Below are 18,098 nucleotides of genomic sequence, written 5' to 3'. Positions count from 1 at the left end.
ATTTTCAGGTGCATGCAACTTATATTAGCAAGCGCACTGGGAACAAACAAATTGCAGCAGCTGCAATGCAAATTTGAGTGCTTAATAGCCCTGGATTGGCTTTTTTTTTTTTTTTGTTACCTTCCTCAAAGTTGTCCAATACTTTCTGACCCCTCCAGCAGCACTCAGCACCTGCAGTGCCTACCAGCACCCTCAGCCAGCCACACCACTCACTCTGCTGTGCCCCACCATTTTGAAATGATTTCTGTTGGTTTAATTTTGCCACAGTTTATAAATTAGTGACAAATTTATAAATCATTTCAACAGCTCATAAACAATTTGGATGTGCAGCCTCAAGAGAAGACCTCAGCTTACCTCCACTACCTGTTTGGGGTCAAACTGAAGCAAGAATCTGGAGCATGACTTGAAAAATGTCAACCAAATTCACTTAAATACATCGATCACTTCAGTATATCACAAGCCATATACAGAGGGTATTCATGGCTGAGAACAAAAAACAAACAAAAAAACACAACAAGCATATTTTGCTCACTGTCGGGTCACTGTGAAAATCCTAGAGTGGATTTTCAACTCATTTCAAACCTGTAAGGCTCTTTTGTAATACATGAAAAAGTAAATAAAAGGGTCTAATGAACAAACTGTTTGCCTTTACAAGATGCTGTGGGGCCCTGAGCACCTGAGTGCTGCATCTCAAAAGCTGCTGGCAGTCGCTGTCTTCTGGGTGTAGAGCTCCCAGCATTTGTGAGTGTATTCCTAACCAGCAAATTGCCGGCTTGCTCTGTTACAGCTTAAAATTGTGCATTTCAAACCCTTTTGATTTTAGAGGCGTCAGACATTCGTGACAGCCTGACCTGCCCAGTTAAATTTGTCATGTATGGAGGAAACAAGACTAGGATTTGTGTTGATGACTTGAGTTCACCTTCTAGACACACCACCATGGTCCAACAAAACTGGGCCTCTTGTGGAGAATGAGGCTTTTGGTGTTTTCATTGCAACATTTAAATTCCTAAATCTAAAAAGTGGGGAGTTTGGACTGATCTGAGGGTTTAATCCCTTCTTGACCCTAGAAATTTAATTTGTATTTCTGATGCAGCAGGTCCTGTATTTTTCTTTACCTGAGGCAACATTGCATCTTCACTGTTCAATACCAGTGAATCCAGCATTTTGGGACAGGAGTTTGATAAAAGCCATTGGATTAAGTGCTCATGGACACTTGGGATGCCCATGCCCTACTAGCTTCCTCTTTTTCTTTATAATCTCCTTTAAAAACCTTTTCTCCTCTATCCCTAATTTGGAAAATGCAGGAACACCACTAATCCATGGGCATGGACAGATACCCCAAACCCTATCTTGGGCATGCCCTACGCTTTGCTAACCTCCATGGGTCCCAAACTGAAATGAGCTTGCGTGGTCTCTCTTGAAGAAAAAATAACTGTGCCAGGTAATGGTGCTGCTGAAAGGGAGCATCGACTCCTTCTGTTTGGGAAGGGAAAATAAAGGAAACAAATAGCAATGAGCTGAAATCCGGAGCATTTCATGGTCAAAACCCCAACTATTTCATTATGTCCTGTAGCTTCTTCTTACACCTTCAGCCTTACACCTAGCAAAGGACAAGGAGTCAACACGGTGAATTTTGAGGTGCTCCACCCTACTGGCCATGACCAAAAGCCATCCGGACAGGACTGAAATGGTGATGGCATTTTAGTGCGGTAGGCCAAGCCTTTCCACACTGGGATCCCCAATAACAGGGTTTGGAAACAGCTTCCTCATGTTCCACAGCTCATGGGATTCAGTTTGCCTGCGTGTCCATCCAGGCTTTAATGAAAGGATCCTGGGTGAAATCTATTCATCTGCAGTCTTTCATTTCAACACATCCCTAAGTATACTGTATGCGCCCTGCAGGACTGGTAACCTACTATCAAGGGCCTGATACTGCAAAATGTGGAGCAACTCCTGGGAGGTGCTGAGCATCTGCAACCCCCAGAAGTCCCTCCATGCTTCCCAGCACCAAATAAACAGGGAGAGTTATTCCAAGGTCTGCAAACCAAAGCAAAGATCCAACCTGAGCCAGCTCTTGCCCTGTGTTATTTGCATCTTACTATGTTTAGCTCCAGATCACAGTTTTTAGTAAATTGGGCTTGAGAACTATTCAAGCGGGTTAGAGCTTGGCTAGTGGCTGGGTAGTTATTTCCTGGTCCTGTTATTTAGCTACTTCTACATTTGTCAGAGGAGCTAATGTGGTAGCAGCAGACATCTCTCCTTCTTAGGCTGGAAAGTCTTTAAGAGAGCAGGATAACAAAATCTGACCTGGAGCCAGTTTGCTGCTTGAAACCCCAGGAGGGCAATGGGCTTGTGGTAGTGTCCAGGAGTGGGACATGGGTTCTCCAGTTCATAACTCTGGATACCAGACCTGGAGGCATTCTGGCAAGCAATCTGTATTAGAAGATCCCAAAGCTTTGCATTCAAGATTTTGGCCTTAAAAATAAAAAATAAAATAAAGTGTGTTCATCTACAATTATAGACATTATTCTTGTTCCCATTGTGTGCAATGAAACAATTTGCATTTTTTTTCCAGCTTACCTAGGACACTTGACAACAAACACAGTGATGAAGGGATGAACTTATTCAACAAGACAGTTGGAGAGGTAGAACGCTCTGGGCCTTGCACTGCCAGAATGACCACTACTCATACAGTTGTATGGTGACTGAATATATGGCAGTGCAATACCTATCTTTATAAGCAACTTGTGCAGATGCCATATAAAGTCATAGAATGGATCTTCATGCAGCTTTGCTCTTACTCATTTTTCTTCTTTGAAATTACAAGAGTTAAAGAGAAACAAGCCCAGACATGCAGCAATTGGCAAGAAAGCGATTTCAAATGGGAGCCTCCCCAGGTGTTGGCCACACAGCAGGAGTGTCACCACTTCATCATGAAGTGGTCTTGCATTTTAGGACTAAAAGCATCCCTTGGCAAACTATCAAGCAGTATTTAATGTAATCATTATTTCAGCTCTGTGCTTTGGGTTCACTGCTTGTAGAGCATAATAAACCCTATTTCTCAAAAACCAAACCAAACCAAACAACGCATCATTTGGGGGTATGATTATTTTTTTTAATTAATTGTGATGAAACACCTGATGCAGTAAATTAATACATATCAAGCCTATGAGTAAAAAAAAGCTGTCCTATGTTAGAAAAAGTTTTCTGTGGGGAATGAAATGCTGGACTGATTTATTTACTGTTCTTCTGCTCTTTATGCTGAGCTGCTCCATGGGTGCTAGCTATATTATTCATGATTATTCCCCCAAAGCTGTACCCTTCTTGTTACAGTAGCTTCATTACTACTTAATTCACTAGCAGTTCAAGGACAGCTAGGCACTTGCCTTTTCTTTCTATTAACCGCTATGACACCAGACATAGTTCCACTTTCAGTGTAAGAATATGGCCAGAACACCCATCATTGTCATTGTTATCCCACCCCATGTGAGAACCTTGGGTAGGTGGACATTGCTGGCAAGAAGTCAGATAATTATAGGACTGAATTCCACTGAATAATACAAAATTGAAACCATTCAGGGCATAGTGGTTTCTGGGATGCTTCTTGCTGAGTGAAACCTACTCACACAAGGAAGGGCTGGCTGTCAGGACATGGTTTTCGGAAGAAGGGTTGAATTTAATTTCAGCCTAACCAGGCCAAACATGATACTATTTGTTGCTCTCTTCCCCAATATGGTTGTGTAAATGCTTACTTAGACAATCCCTGGGTGCAGTACTGGGGAAAGACAACCAGAATTTGCCTTCCAACCCTGTATGGTGTATATAATAACGCACGTGATAATTTTATTTACAGATTAGGTTGGGTTTGGGTTTTTTTAACTCTCAAATTTTGCTCCAGTTAAGTCAGTCACACGTACAGGACCAAGCCTTCATGTTCATGGGACTATGGTAGACATTTTCTCTGGATGTTGAGTTAGGGGAAAAAGCGGCTTGGAAATAGGGGCAGGAAAGGACTATTCCTGTATCCTGAAGAAGAAAAAAAAAAAAAAGTAATGCCAGCGTCTGACAAATGTTTCCTGTGATGCTGAAGACCACTTCATGTTACGTGTGTGTGTGCCACCAGCTGCAACACAGCACAAGTTTTTCTAGGCACAAGCATCACATCTTGATGCCATGGCAAACCACACACAGAGTGTTAACTGCTTCTAGGCTGAGTCAACAAGAAGAATTAAATATAGACAAAAACTAAGGGAATGAAGATGATAGAGACTCTGCTCTTGCTAGCTGAAAGGAAAATGGATTTTGGATTTCAGCAGTAGAGGGCAGAAATCAAGATGCTCTTGGGATGCCTCTGATCACTGTTCCTGCAGTACTGCACCACGGCCTGAATCAGGAACCAAGTCTAACCCAAAAACATTTGTAGAGCCATAGAAATGGAGTTGAGGAGAGGATGCGGAGCTGAACCTTACTGTTAAACACACAACTGTGAAACTAGCTGCAGAATAGCTGTAATCTAAAGGAAAGTGACACAAACATGCGAGTTCCTCGACATGCAACACTTAAGTTTCTTTTTTTGGTCAATAAACTTTTTTTTTTTAAATTAATTTTGGGTCCCTGTTTTGCTAGACTGTGAATCCTTTAAACACAACAGGCTTGGTTCCTAGTTGGGGGATAACCACAAGCCAATTAGAAGTTAAATTGTTGAGCACTATGCATCTAATTGAAGTCTCTACTTTCTGCCTGCTATTTTTAGTGTTTGGACTGAGCTGCAGCTCCACACAGGGTATAATCATGTTTATTTAAGAGCTACATGTACCTCAGTGAGAAAAATAAAATCCAGGAGGCAGAGCTGTTTATTTTACCAAACATACATGGGTGGGTGGTACACTTCAGGTCTAGACTGCTCCGTCTCTCTTGTTGTACACTATCTTCCATTGGGCATGCATCTTTTTTTGCTTCAAGACAATGCCTGCATGTTCATGCACATGCTTTAATGCAAAGTGCATCTCCCCAGTTATTTTACTGTCACTGATTGTCATCTACTATTACGATTTCTTGATTGTCTTTTACATACATCTGAGCAGTAACAGGAGACTCTGGTTGTGCTGGAACTAATAGATGTGGCTGACTCTCTTATAATTTAAAAGGTAAAAAGATGAAGAAGATGTCATGAACCAGGCCTGAGCAGCCTTCCCTTTCCCAGGGAAGTTTGAGGGTATTTTCAGTATGTATGTTCTCAGTTATTGAAGAAGTGGTTTGAATGGCAACAACAAAGTGATTGTGTTGGAGGTTATGGGTAGCTCCAGCAAGAAGAGGCATAAAAAATGGTTATTTGCTGGAAGTTTTCGGTGTCTGGGCTCTAAATAGTCGTGGGACTGGTAGGACTGGGATGGGACAACTTCAGCATCAAGTAGGGTGTCTTGAAAGTCAAGACATTTTTTTTTATGCTTGTTGAATAAATAAAGGGCCCAGAATGCGTGTAAAGAGAAAGCAGGACAAGGGAACCAAATCCCATTAAAAATAATAGGAAAAGGACCTTTCCAGCAACTTGTCAAGTGGACATGAGGACTGAGATAAGTCAGCAGTAAATCAGAGAGTGGACAGCCATGGGACAGATGATGTTGGGTTGCAAATGAGACCATCAAATCAGTGCTGTAAGACATGAAGATCACGGGGTAATGACATGATCACATGGGACACATGTTGGGAACCAGAAGAGAGATGAGTATAGTCATAAGATGAAGCACAGCCTGAAAAATGAGGGAAGAAAAGCTTAAGAGCTTTAAGCAGTTTTTTAGCCAGAGGTTGCAACAGAAGCTCTGGCTCTGACAAAAAGTCACATCAGTCATCTTAGCTTTAGTAATGATAAGAAGGGAGATAAGGAGACCACTTTGTACCTTAAAAAGCTCTGTCTGTCCTGTGACTGCTCATCATGACCTAATCAGCTTGTTTCATTAAAAAAGCCAAGGAATCAAACAAAAAACAAAACCCCAGCAGAAACTGCAGCAGTGTTATACTTGTTCTTAGCAACATCTGATTTTTCTCAGTAATTTTTATTTTATATATGCCTGTGGAATAGTTTGTGTTCATGCCAAGTCACGCTGGGAGGAAAATAGTGGGTTTTTTCTCAGGAATTTTTCATACATTCTTCTTTCTCACCACAAAAAGGGTCTGAGTTTGTTTCAGTGAGAAGCCATAAATTTTATTAAAAAAATTCCCACAGTGATTTATCCCATTTCAGTGGCTCTGCAAAATACAAAGCAAGTATTAAACAAATGCTGCAGTGCTATTCCTAAAATACACACCTGGAAAGATAAGCCTCGGTACTTCACCCTAAAGGATGCCCTTGCTCCTTATCTTGTTTCACAGCATTAGGTGCAGAATCCTCAGATGGAGGCAATTTTAAAATTAAAAAATGTTGATGAGGAAATAAAACCCCAAATATATACAAACTGATGTTCTCAGGATCAAGAATATTTAAGGAACAAGCTAAGATACTGAGGTTGTTGAGTTACCCAAGCACTCCTATAGAACACACTTATCCTTTAGCACACAAATGCAGGCAATGGTCTTCAGGTTTTAGTGACAATGTTTTTATTAGCAGTAGACTACTTACTAGTAAGAAGTGTTCAAGACTTAAGGTATTATGACAACAACAAAAAGAATCGAAACAAACAAACAAACAAAAACCCTCTAGCTTTTAAAGGCTCTTACTAAATATTTATTTAATTACATCCACAGATTCAGACAGAGTCAGATCTAAGAAAGGATTAAGGTGCCCAAATACAAAGGGGGTCTGACTTTCTAGGCCATTGTATTTCTGACACAATGAAGAATTCCTAAAAGCAAAAGCTGAAAAACACCATCAGAAACATGATGTCAGGTCCATTCCCACCTCCAGAGGGTACTGAAACACTTCTTGAAGCTAATTCCACCAGTCTCAGGATAATGCTTGTACCGCACAGCCATGTTAACATCAGCACAGAAGGTATTATGTCATAAGCTCAAAGGACATGGCACCTAGGACACACAAACAGGACCCTACGTGACATCAAAAACTTCATGGGGCAGAACCTGGCCTCCCAAATCCAGAATGAACATTCAGCAACACGGACAGACAGATATCTGTTAAGCAACAGATGAGTATGGGAAAAAAGCAGGCACGAGGGCTTCAGCTAATACCTGGATTTGCTCAACACAAGAAAATAAGGCACTAGGGAGCTTCCAAGCACTAGAAGCATTCACCACAAGCTTGCTGACAACAACCGTATGAACAAGAGTTCAAACAGCAACCTATAGGGCAGCACATCTCGATATTCAACATGTCAGTAAACCTCTAAAAGGCAATGAAATCTGGAAGACTTGCAAGGGAGAAAACTAACATTCTTTTGTCTAGCTAGTTGCTGTTGTTTCATTTTGAAGAATGGTATCATGAAGACTCCACTATAAATGATATGTGTATTTATAATCCCCATGATACAAATAAGTCCACAGAGGGAGCTATAGGCTATTTTGCTGGACAATAAGGATCCTACCAAAATTGTGTGCCATGATGATTCCTTGTAGCAAGCTCTCAAAAAAAACAACAAAAAAAAACCCACCCAAAATTAAAAAACCAACCCCAAACCCAACTTGATGGGCTTTAAAAGGGATCCAAACAAGCTTTACAGGTTAGATGAAAGCTGGAGATGCCTTTCCCCAATACAATGCTTTGGCCAACAATTAAATGATAGTTTTTAAGAACATGATATCTAAACCAAAATAAATATAAGTTATTCAAAGCTCTGGAAAACTTTCATATGTACAAATTTTCAATGCACATGACATAAACTGAAGTTATTCCCCTCCCTGCTGATCACTCCAGCTTGCAGTGGATCAAAATGTAACCTGGAAAATACTAAGCTGGTTTCTGTTTCCAGTGCCTCCATTTAGTGTGGTAGAACCACTGCAGCTACTACCAGTTTTCAGCAATTTTGAATTTGTGCTTTCCTCAGCTTCTGAGCTCCCAAGAGAATATAAGATTGTACAACAGCGACTTAAGCACATCAATAATTTGTGTCATAAGGCTTACATTTTGCATTCCCTCTGTTTTGTAGTTGCTCAGACAAATAGGCTGACAGCAGCTGCTAACAACAAGCGCTCTTGGCTTTCTGATAGAAATAATATTAGAGTGCTCAGGCAATGGGCATCCGTTTCAGAAATGAGATTAGCCCTTCATCACTCTGATGGAAGTAGAGTAGGTCACTGGCACATGGCCAGATTTCATGGACTAGAAAGTCCCCATCTCCCTCCAAAGGAACTCCTCACCAAGGAGAAGCTGAAAGCTCTCCCCAACATACAGTGGGACAAAATGCTTCAGTATTGCTCATAATGATACCTTGTCTTGAAAAGGGGAAGCCAAGACAATATCTTGCATGAATAAGCCTTCTCTAAAATTTACACAGATACTCTGGGGCAGTGCTGAGTTTGAGTAGAAGCTTTGCCCATGAATGAAGGTGTTGGCCCTAACCAGCCTGGGAACAGAGAGGCTGGGCTGCTTCCTCAGCAGATGCCTGAAAAAAAGACACCTAAACATGCCACCCCATAACCCTGATGGTCTTAAAATAAACAAATCAGAAAAGCTACATGTAGGAGCACATTTCTGCACAAGGATTTGTGTTTAAGGCTGGAAGCTCAAGAGCCCGTAAAACAGATTAAATCACCCCTGTGGATAGGAATGGAATAAAGTACTGTCTAAAAACAGCTCCAGACTCTTGCTTTACTTCCTCTCTGAGTGCAGCCCATGGGTTGTGGTATGCAAGAAGCAAGTCTCCAAATAGGGGAAAAAAATAGGCTCATGCCCATCACTCATTCCCCTATACAGGCTGGGCTACAGCCAAAAGAAATTACATTTCTTGTATGATCATTTATGGTCAGGCATTCTTCCTGGCTAAAGCACCTAAAGCCTCCCTAACGTGAGATGTCTGGGATAGCAAAGCCACCATGACAGGAAAGGATGAGCACAAGCCAGTCCTTTGGGAGGATGGGCAGTTTGGGGCTACCTAAAACCATCAGAGACCTGCTCATATACAACTTAAAGAGGAAAGAGCAGAGCAGAGATCTCTGGCAGATATTTGTAATGGAAATTGGCTCCATTAGCATTTCACTTCTTTCACTTTACCCCATGGACCATAGCCTGTTCTCTTGCAAGCTGGTTGTGTGAAACTCCCCAAGCTCCTCCCAGAGATAGATGACCTCAGCTTGGCATTGGGTGCAAAAAAAAAAAATCCTTTTCGTCAGAAGAGGATTCAAGTGAGGCTCTCCACACTTAAAGAAAATGGACCATGGCTGGACCTTTTATACCATCTATTCTCATTCTGCTACACACCAATGGAGTGGCGATTCTTCAATGTGCAAGCTAAAATAAACTACATTATTAAAATTAATTATAACTTTTATTTACTGTTTCTTGTGTGAACCCAACTATTCTGAAAAAGAACTGTTAATTCCAGGTCTTACCTGGCCAGGATTATCTGACTTCTTTCCAAGCTATGAATCTGCCATTTTTGAAGTGCCACCTGTATACCAGAAGCCTAGCTATAAAGCTACAAATCACCTGTGGATCAACAGAAAATAGAGAAGTAATGTTAAGGTGAAAGATCAAAACTATATGAAAATAGTGAAAATAATGAAAAACTACTGTGTTTAGTTGGCTTTCAGGATTAAAAAAATAAAGGAGCAAGTGAACCAATGTTGGAACATGTTCTGCCACACTTTGGCCTTCTGTTCATTTGTGATTTATGATGGCATTATCATATTTTTAAGTCGAACTCATGAACCCCAGGCATGTTAAACAGCACAGAGTAAAATTACTTTTTATTCATTTTTCAAAGCACATCCACCTTATGGAACAAGTGGTTAGACAAATCTACAAGAAGTCCTTCACTGGGCATGACAAATACAGATGGAGGATGCGCCACTGACATCAGCCTGAAGTTTCAGGAGATCATTTCAACAAGGACATCACAATAGAGGGCAAGATGGGGCTCTGAGTCACTGCTTGCTTGCCTGCCAGGGTCATTCTTCCATGAATGGAAGCTCTAGCACAATCACTTATTAAAATCAGTATCTTGAACCAATTACATGTTTTAGATGAACTGTAGTTCAAAGCTTTAAATAAATAAATGAAGATAGACCAAAACTTTCCTGTGGGTCTGACATCCACATATTTGCAGCCCAAGATCATTTTCTCAGAGACAACAGAAAGGCCTTAAGAAGCTGATAATCAAGAAAAACAAAACAAAAGTAATAATTAAATAAAACCCACCCCTTCCACTATCATCCTTCCCACTGCCAATAATCAGCAGTTAGAGACTTCCTCAGCCAGTGATCACATCCGAACCACTGTCTTCTATGAAATTGCCTTGTCCCCATGTGACTTAATTTATGAGTTTTCATTTTGTGGTCATCAGTTACACAACTTGGCAGCGTGCTGGGCTTGCTTTAAACTCGCTGGCTGAGCAGTCCATCTCCTTGCATTGCAAGAAACAAAAATAACCACTTGATCACCTCCTCAGCATTGTTTACAGCTTTACAGACCTCTCATACCCTCCCTTAGTCAGCTCTTTTCCAGCTGAGAAGAGCTGCCAAACCTTTCCTTGTATAGGAGCATACTCTCACCTCCTCACCCTTTATTTTCCATGGTTCTGCTATACAATATGCTTCTGGAGTCACTTGGTGTTGCCATGTTGTCCTGCAATATTTTCCTAGTCTGCTATTGGGATTTTTTCTTCTTGTTTTTAGCTTTTCTCCAGATGTACCTATCCTGACTCTGTATCATGTACAGTATTAAAAAAAAAAAAAAAAACAACAAAACAACTCAAAACCAAACAAAAAAAAAATCACCCTAAAACTAAACCAACCAATCAAAGAAACTGTGGGGTTTTGTTTGTTTGTTTTTACTGTTGTTGTTTTTAAGAAATTAAGAGCTGTACAGCACAAGTCCCAGTATCCATCCTTTTAGGACATCATCACTTCCACTACAAGCAACAACTATTTGCTCCCTTGGCTTACTCCACAGCTACTTCAAAGGAAGGGGAAAACTTTGTTTTCTCCAGCAGCAACAGCTCATCTCTAGTGAGGTTTCTCACCAAGGTCTTAGCAATCAGTGGATCACCTTCCTCCATCTCTTTGTTGATTCCTTTAACCACTTCTAGACTACCAAAGCGCTGCTTTCTCACACAAAATTCACACTGACTTTTTGTCCACTCCACAATATCCATCCATTCATTTACAGTAGCTTCTCATTACTCGTCGAACCATTCAGACCCGGGATTTGTAAAGGTGGGAGCCATCCCTACCAGATGCTCAGAGGAGAAAGGCTTAACATCCCATTGTGACCCAGCTGCACCCCGCACCCTCCCCAGCCAACTCTTTCATCGGGCCACAGCCATTTGCATGCTGATGGACTTATTACTCACTTAAATCACCTGCTAATGGGTCCCCTCCCTCACTGGCGGTAGATTAGAAGCTCTGCCCAGAAGTGCCCTCCTTAAGTATCTCAGTTATCCTCACCCCCCTCTTAAGGTGTTAATTAGGGACACAAGTTAGGCACTGGGGGGCAAAGAGGGAAGAGCGGAAAAAAGCTACTTGGGAAAAAAATAGTAATAAACATCACCCTGGATTAGCAGGGATGTAGTGTATGTGTTTGAAGGAGCAAAAGGAATGGAGTAAACACACCTTTAATACTCTACAAGGGTGGTGATGAGCTGGGCTACCTGGATGCTCTGCTTCCCACCACTCTAAGATCAAAGTTTACTTCACCAAGCCCTCAGCTGAAAGACAATAAAGGACAGCTTCAGCAGGTGGGTTAACACCCTGCAAGAAAAACCCACCCACAAATGTAAGGAAAAACAAACAACCAAAAATCCAAAGCCTGAAAAGCTTTCTGTATTGCATTACACCCATAAAGGTTTTCACCTGTTATGTCTGCTCAGGGCTTTCATCTTTCTAAGCCAAAACGTTCAGTTTTCTGCTCTGTGTCAGGAGAGATGAGTATATAAAAAAAAATACAACCTCAGAACTTTAATTGTCCTAATGTTTGTGGATGGATTTATGGACTTTTGTAACCCTATCTTGCACTCTATGAGGATGGAGAGGAGTGAAGTTCCTTGGACAAGCAGTTTTATTTGCATGGGGGTTTAGTTTTAAATGTGATGTGAAGATCAGTGGAAGTAACAGGGGCACAAACATCTATTTAAAAGCTTTATTTTAAAAGGAAGAAAGGATATTTCTTAGGCTACAACTTGGGGCAAAACTAGTTTCTGAAAGAGTTTAGGAAGAAAATAAGAAGAAAATAGTATTTGCCTCCCTGAAAATTCATTTCACCACAAATCACAGTAAAAACTGCCATGTCCCATCGTATCCCCTCCTTCCCTTGTAAGATTAATGCCTTTAGATCAGTATTGTCACTGGGAGCAACAGAGAGAGGGTTCTAGTGATCTTGAAATCTCCTTGAAATCTGTATCCATAGTGCAGACAAATCACCTCAGGAAAACCACAGCATAGTTGGAAGAGGGTTTCCATTTTCTTTTCCAATCATTGACACTTTTATACAGCCCACATAATCTTGGGGCTGGGGTAGGGCTATTGGGTACTGCGATGTTGCTTTGTCACTTTTAGCTGAGTACTGCAGAGATGCAAGGTATCCAACAAGCCAGTGGTTAAGAGTTCAGAAAGGTCTTAAAAAAATATATATAAATCAATCATAAGGCAAATGAATAGCAAATTACCCTGCAACTCAATATTGAAGGGAACAGGACCTTTAAAACCTGTGATATTACACTTGTAGCTGTCAGGAGGAGTATGTGAAGGAGTGGACCCTTTAAATACTGTCTTCTACCACTGCAGAGACTCAAACCCCACCTCGTTACATGCTGCTTTTTTATCTGCCCTTCTATAGAACCTCAAAAGGTAAAACTTTGGAGGGGGTATCACTAGCTCCCTTCCCATGCCTCTGCTAACCTGGGCAATGTACTCAGTTTAAGGGATGAGCAGGGCAAGCACTGCACCCTCATCCTTTGCACAGTGTTGTGCTGCCTATATAGCAGTGAGAATGAGACTGTCCTTACATATGCTCCACCAGGCCTGAAGCCACACTTCCACTGGCTGTGCATGATGCAGGATGTAATTTGGAATCATGAAGAAGGGTTATATTTGCAGCAGGCTGTAAAGCTGTGCTGCCGGCAACCAGTCATTCGGAGAGGCTGCTTTACAATGTTCTGGGGTTTTATTCTTATAAATAACAATATTTCACTTCTTCACGCTTTATTGTTAGCTCTTCCAGCCCTATAGCCAGGAACAGCAAGTGAACAAGATGTGCTAAACCTTCTTGTCCACCAAAACCTGCTTTTTTAATTAGCTCTTCTCTTTGCTTGGAATATGGTTTTTCTTCTGTCTTTTAGGGGAGAATAATTTCATTGTAGAGGAGACAGTGGGGGAAGTGCATCCTGAGATGCCTTTTACGACGGGTGTTACTGGATTGTGTGTCATGTGCTGAGATAATGTGGCTTTCCATATTTTCTCTCTTTGGATAAGTGCATGAGATCCAGATCTGAACACACCTGCCAGTTCAAACTTAAGGGCTTCCAACATCCCACATCCCATTTTTTTCTGTTCAACTTCCCATACACTAGCCTTTTTGGGGGGGTGGGAGGGGGGGAGGTTACATGTGTTAATTCAGGTTTTCTGAAATGTGGAGCATCTGTTGGGTGAGGAGGGACCATGGTGATGCTGCCTATTTATTCCTCAGGGTATCCCAATGCTGCCACCCATCTTCCAGGTGCCTCTGCCCTGTACTGGGGGCACAGGCACCTTTTGTTTTGCTTCTGCCTCCTTGTGACCACATTTAAGTGGTCACAAGTCAGGGCTCAGGTACTACTTAATCACATTTTTGAGCTCTTGCTGGCACTAAATGACTATTTTGACTTCCCAGGGAAGTCTGGGAAACAGAAGGTTCTTTTTAAATCATTTCCCTCTACATGGGGTTGTGTGCTCCCTCCTTTGCATTTTCTATAGCTGTGAGCTTGATTCAGCACTAGCTGGTACTTGCAGGTACCTGTGAGAGCTGCAGTTCAGGTTCATATTCAGTAATCCCATGTACCAGTACAGTCCCCATAGTCCCTAAATAGGCAGCATTAATGCTAGAGGCACCAAACAGCAGCTAGCAGGTGACATTTTAACAAGACATAGCACTGCTGGAGCATCCCTGTAGATGGGACACACTGCCCTCAAGAGCCACAGATTTAGATTTGGACTTCAGGTACAAAATGGTTTTGGATTGTCCATCGTTTTGTATCCTGAACACCTTCCACAGACTGCAGGGTAGCCTGCTAGGTAGGTACAGGACAGACACTGCACTTGCTGCCCACCAGCCCCATACTGCACGGCATGGCCCCCACGCTCACTCCACGCACATTTACAAACACTTGTAATAGGTGAACAGCATTGGAATCTAAAGGGGATGGGAAAACAATGCATATTTGCAGCTTTCTCTCTCTCCAGGCCACCACAAAAAGAAGAAAAATCATAGTAACAGGCTGCAAAGTTAAGTGAAAAATAGTCTTTGTTGCTCATGGAGCAAAGATTATGTGGTGAAGCAGTTAACATCACTGTGCTCCTCAGCACTCATCCCATGGTCAGCTACATCCTGCAGTCCAGCACAACCCCTCCAGTGATCCTTCACTCCCTCTTTACCCCATGGAAAAATTGGCCAGGAGGGCATTTCACTGCCACTTGCCCTTCCTTCCCAGAGCCCTGGCAATGGTCCCCATCCTTGCCCTGCATGCGGCAGTCAGAGAGTACTGGTGGCTACCACGGCACACTGGTAATTCCTAGAAAGCAGTTGAATAAGTCCTGATAACCGAACAGCCTTTCCTATGTGGTGTCAGTGGTGAACCACCCCTCTCCCCTCCCCCTTTGGGCATTTTCACCACAGGGCACATCTCCCCTCACACGCAGGCAGCCTGGGCTCATTTTAAAGAACGGTTTATTCGCTCAGAAACAGACGGTCACATCTCTTTAACCGAGATATAAAATCCCAGTGTGTACAAAGTCACAGTCACGACTTGCAGGGCACATGGCAGCACCCTCGGAATAAAAAGTCATTAAAAATCCCAGCGCTATGTACAGCTAAGTGCCAGCTCAAGTATTCACAACACAGTAACGTACTGCAATTAGTTGCTTAAAAGTAGTTCCCTTGAGAAACAACCTTCTGCTCCGGCAGAGCCGGAGTCTGTTCCGTCCTGTCCATCCAGTGATGCTTAGTGTTGCTGGCAGGTGTGCAGTCGGGAGGCATCAGCAGGGCCATGCTCTCGCTGGAGGCGGCACACCAGCCCCTCGGCGCACTGGCACCGCTGGAAGATCTCCAGGCCATGGGTGCCTTTCCGACGGTGCCGGGTACACACCTGCCCTTCCCGCAGCACCGGCTTGCAGATCTTGGACCAGAAGTGACGGGCACAGCACAGCCCGGCTGCACAGTCTGAAGAGCGTAGGCAGAAGTCCCCCTCCTCACCTGTGTGGGGACAGCATGGCATGTGCTCAGCCCAGGATGCTCCCACTGGGATGAAGGGGCAGGGTGGGCATCCCCCATAGGGGACAGTGAGGCAGGGTGCACAGGGATCAGTGGGGCAGGATGGGCAGCCCTGAAGGGACAGTAGGGTCACAACACGGCTTGACACCCTTACCTTTGGCAGTGGGGAGCCAGGCGGGAGCAGGTGTCCGTCGGGTCAGAACCTCAGTGCCGATCTCGTCCAGCTCGGTGGCTCCCTGGGGTGGCTCCGGGAGCGTGCAGAGTCCTGCGGGAGGCAGCGGGATGGCTGTCAGCCACGGATGGACCACAGCAACCCCTCCCGCGGACACCTCCAGGGCGTCGTCCCCCCTCCCCAAGCCCTGCCGCCCCTCACCGTTGCTGCAGGTCGTGCCGGGGCAGCACATTGCGTCGCGTAGACAGCGTTTGCGGCGTCTCCGGCAGGCGAGGCAGAGCGGGGCTCCTCCGCCGCGGGCCGCGCCTCCACAAAACTCCTCAGGGCCACAGTCCTCGTCCTCGGCGCAGGGGAAAGGCTGGAGAGGGGGCAGAGAGGAGGCGCAGGGGGTCAGCGCGGCCGCCACCCCCCATCCCCTGTGTGTCCCTCCATCCCCCGTGCGTCCCTCCATCCCTCCGTGTGTGTCCCCCCTCTCCATCCCCAGTGAAGGCCCTTTCCTACCTGCCGGGTGGCGGCCGGCGGTGGCTTGTTGCTGCCGTCGAATGGGGCAGCGGGGGGGGCGCTGGCCTCGGCCCCTACCCCCGGTGGGGGTCCCTTGATGGAGTTGGAGCTTAGCGCGCCGCCGGGTGCCGCCGCCCGCCCAGCTGGGGCCGCGCAGCTGAGCGCCGCCAGCAGCGCTACCAGCCCTCGCATCCTCGTCCCGTCCCCTCCCAGCCCCTTGTCCCCGGTGATGTCCTATCTGCGAAGAAGCTCCCGCGGCCCACAAGCAACAGCTACCTGCGCTGCCCGCCGCCGCCTTTATACCCCTGGGGGCTGCCTCCTGCGCCCGCCCCCTCGGGGAGGAGGGCACAGCGGATGGGATTTCAAAGGGTCCCCGGGGGGTTGTGAGACCCCAAAACCGCCCCCACCCCGCCCCGAGGGCTCCATCATTGGCCGCCGGCCCGGGAAAGGGGTTTCGCAATAGCGAAGGCAGACACTACCACCACCACCACCACCACCACCGCCCCCCCCGCCCCGGTCCCCGGCCAGATGCTCCGCATGCCCCGCCGCTGTCTCCAGCCGGGCGCGCCGCCTCGCCCGACGGGAAGGGACGGGAAAAGAAGGGGAGGGAGGGGGGAGCACCCCATACACTCACCCCAGTGGCTGGGAGCCACGGTGGGATGCAGAAAGGCCGCCCCCCCCCCCCCCGGTGACAGAGGCAGTCCTTTGGTCTCCTATAAGTCTGCGCCCCCCTCCCCCGCGCCCTTCCTGGCGCCAGCGCGACTTTACAGGAAGGGAGGGGGCCGCTCGGCACCCCCTCAACCCCCGGCCCGGTTGAGGGGGGTTGTGGGGAGACGGGACATGGGAGGGGCTGAGCCCCCAGTTGGTGTTACCCCCACACACACGCACACGCACAGACACACTCCCGCACACTCGCCTGACCCTAACCCGAGCAGCTCCTCGGTTGGGATGGGGGGGCCAACACCGTCGGGGAAGCTCCCGGTACTTTGATGCGGGGAGGTCTCCCCTTTCACCCCACCCCCCGGCCCCTGCATCGGCGCCCTCCGGGCGCCGCGGCCTCTCCGCTCCCCCTCCGAGCCTCCCGCTCCGGGGCAGCGCGGCGCTGCTGTCACCCCCGCGCCCCCTTGCGGCCACGCTGAGGTAGCGCGGCCCCGTCCCGCGGAAGGGTGTGCAAGCGCCGTTAGCAGCACCAGTTAATTAAACCGGCTTTTCATGGTGACGGCCTCATGCTCGTATTTATTTATTTTAGCTGGGTCTGACAGAAAATACAGTAAAAAAAAAATAAAGCCCAAACACCGCACCGCTGCCGAGCCCACCATAAATACTTATTCCCCCGGGGGTGGGTGATTCCAGGTGTCACACTGCTGCAATCAAAACCCCAGCAGTGCTCACCCGCCTCCAGCGCAGCGGGTATCGCTGTGACTCCGCAGGAGCTCCTATCAGGTACTTCAGGTCCAAGAGGATCAAGCTGGGCTAATAATTACCTGAGAAGGTTTCGGCGGGCACCTAACAGAGGTGCCGGCGGAAGCGGTGCTGCTGAGTCAGCGCTCGGCAGACGTCCCTGCCGCAGCCAGGTGAAACGGGGCCTTGCTGCTTTTAGCCTGAAAGAATGAAGGCCACACCTTGCCCCTAAGCCCCTGTATTCCCCTTGCAGTTTCAGTGAGGGCCACCAAGGGATTTTATTTCATTATTGACTTGTATCTGCGATTGCTGCATCCTGCAAATGCATTTTGCAGCGTTTCCCGGCTCCTGCTTATGCAGTTAGTGAATTTATATTCCGCCTGGGAGGATGTTTTCATGGTCCTGTCTCCAGTTTTTACCTGTCTCTGTGTCCACATTGCACTGAAGTACACCCTT

The 18,098-nt window shown here is 45.7% G+C and overlaps 1 protein-coding gene across 1 annotated transcript; it reads right to left on the bottom strand.

The window, feature by feature from the left end:
- Positions 1–15,010: 15,010 nt before the first annotated feature.
- Positions 15,011–16,731, bottom strand: DKK1 (dickkopf WNT signaling pathway inhibitor 1). Its single transcript, XM_061373795.1, has 4 exons — positions 16,242–16,731; positions 15,942–16,098; positions 15,723–15,833; positions 15,011–15,550 (listed from the first exon to the last, which is right to left on the bottom strand). The coding sequence occupies exons 1-4, from the start codon at positions 16,431–16,433 to the stop codon at positions 15,300–15,302; spliced, it is 711 nt and encodes a 236-aa protein (XP_061229779.1). The 5' UTR covers positions 16,434–16,731; the 3' UTR covers positions 15,011–15,299.
- Positions 16,732–18,098: the final 1,367 nt, after the last annotated feature.

The sequence above is a fragment of the Neopsephotus bourkii genome, unplaced genomic scaffold, assembly GCF_033783945.1.
Source record: "Neopsephotus bourkii isolate Nb327-2 ecotype Australia unplaced genomic scaffold, CSIRO-AGI_Nbou_v1 NB_1634, whole genome shotgun sequence".
Taxonomy (NCBI): Eukaryota; Metazoa; Chordata; class Aves; order Psittaciformes; family Psittacidae; genus Neopsephotus; species Neopsephotus bourkii.
This window is presented reverse-complemented; position numbering and strand designations above follow the sequence as displayed.

Bases quoted from the DNA above. Each gene is read 5' to 3' on its own strand.
- DKK1 (XM_061373795.1), bottom strand. From the start codon at position 16,433: ATGCGAGGGCTGGTAGCGCTGCTGGCGGCGCTCAGCTGCGCGGCCCCA. The intron at 15,834-15,941 runs GTGAGGGGCGGC...TGCCTCCCGCAG, and splicing joins CGGCACGACCTGCAGCAACG to GACTCTGCACGCTCCCGGAG. The intron at 15,551-15,722 runs GTAAGGGTGTCA...GTCCCCACACAG, and splicing joins CTGGCTCCCCACTGCCAAAG to GTGAGGAGGGGGACTTCTGC.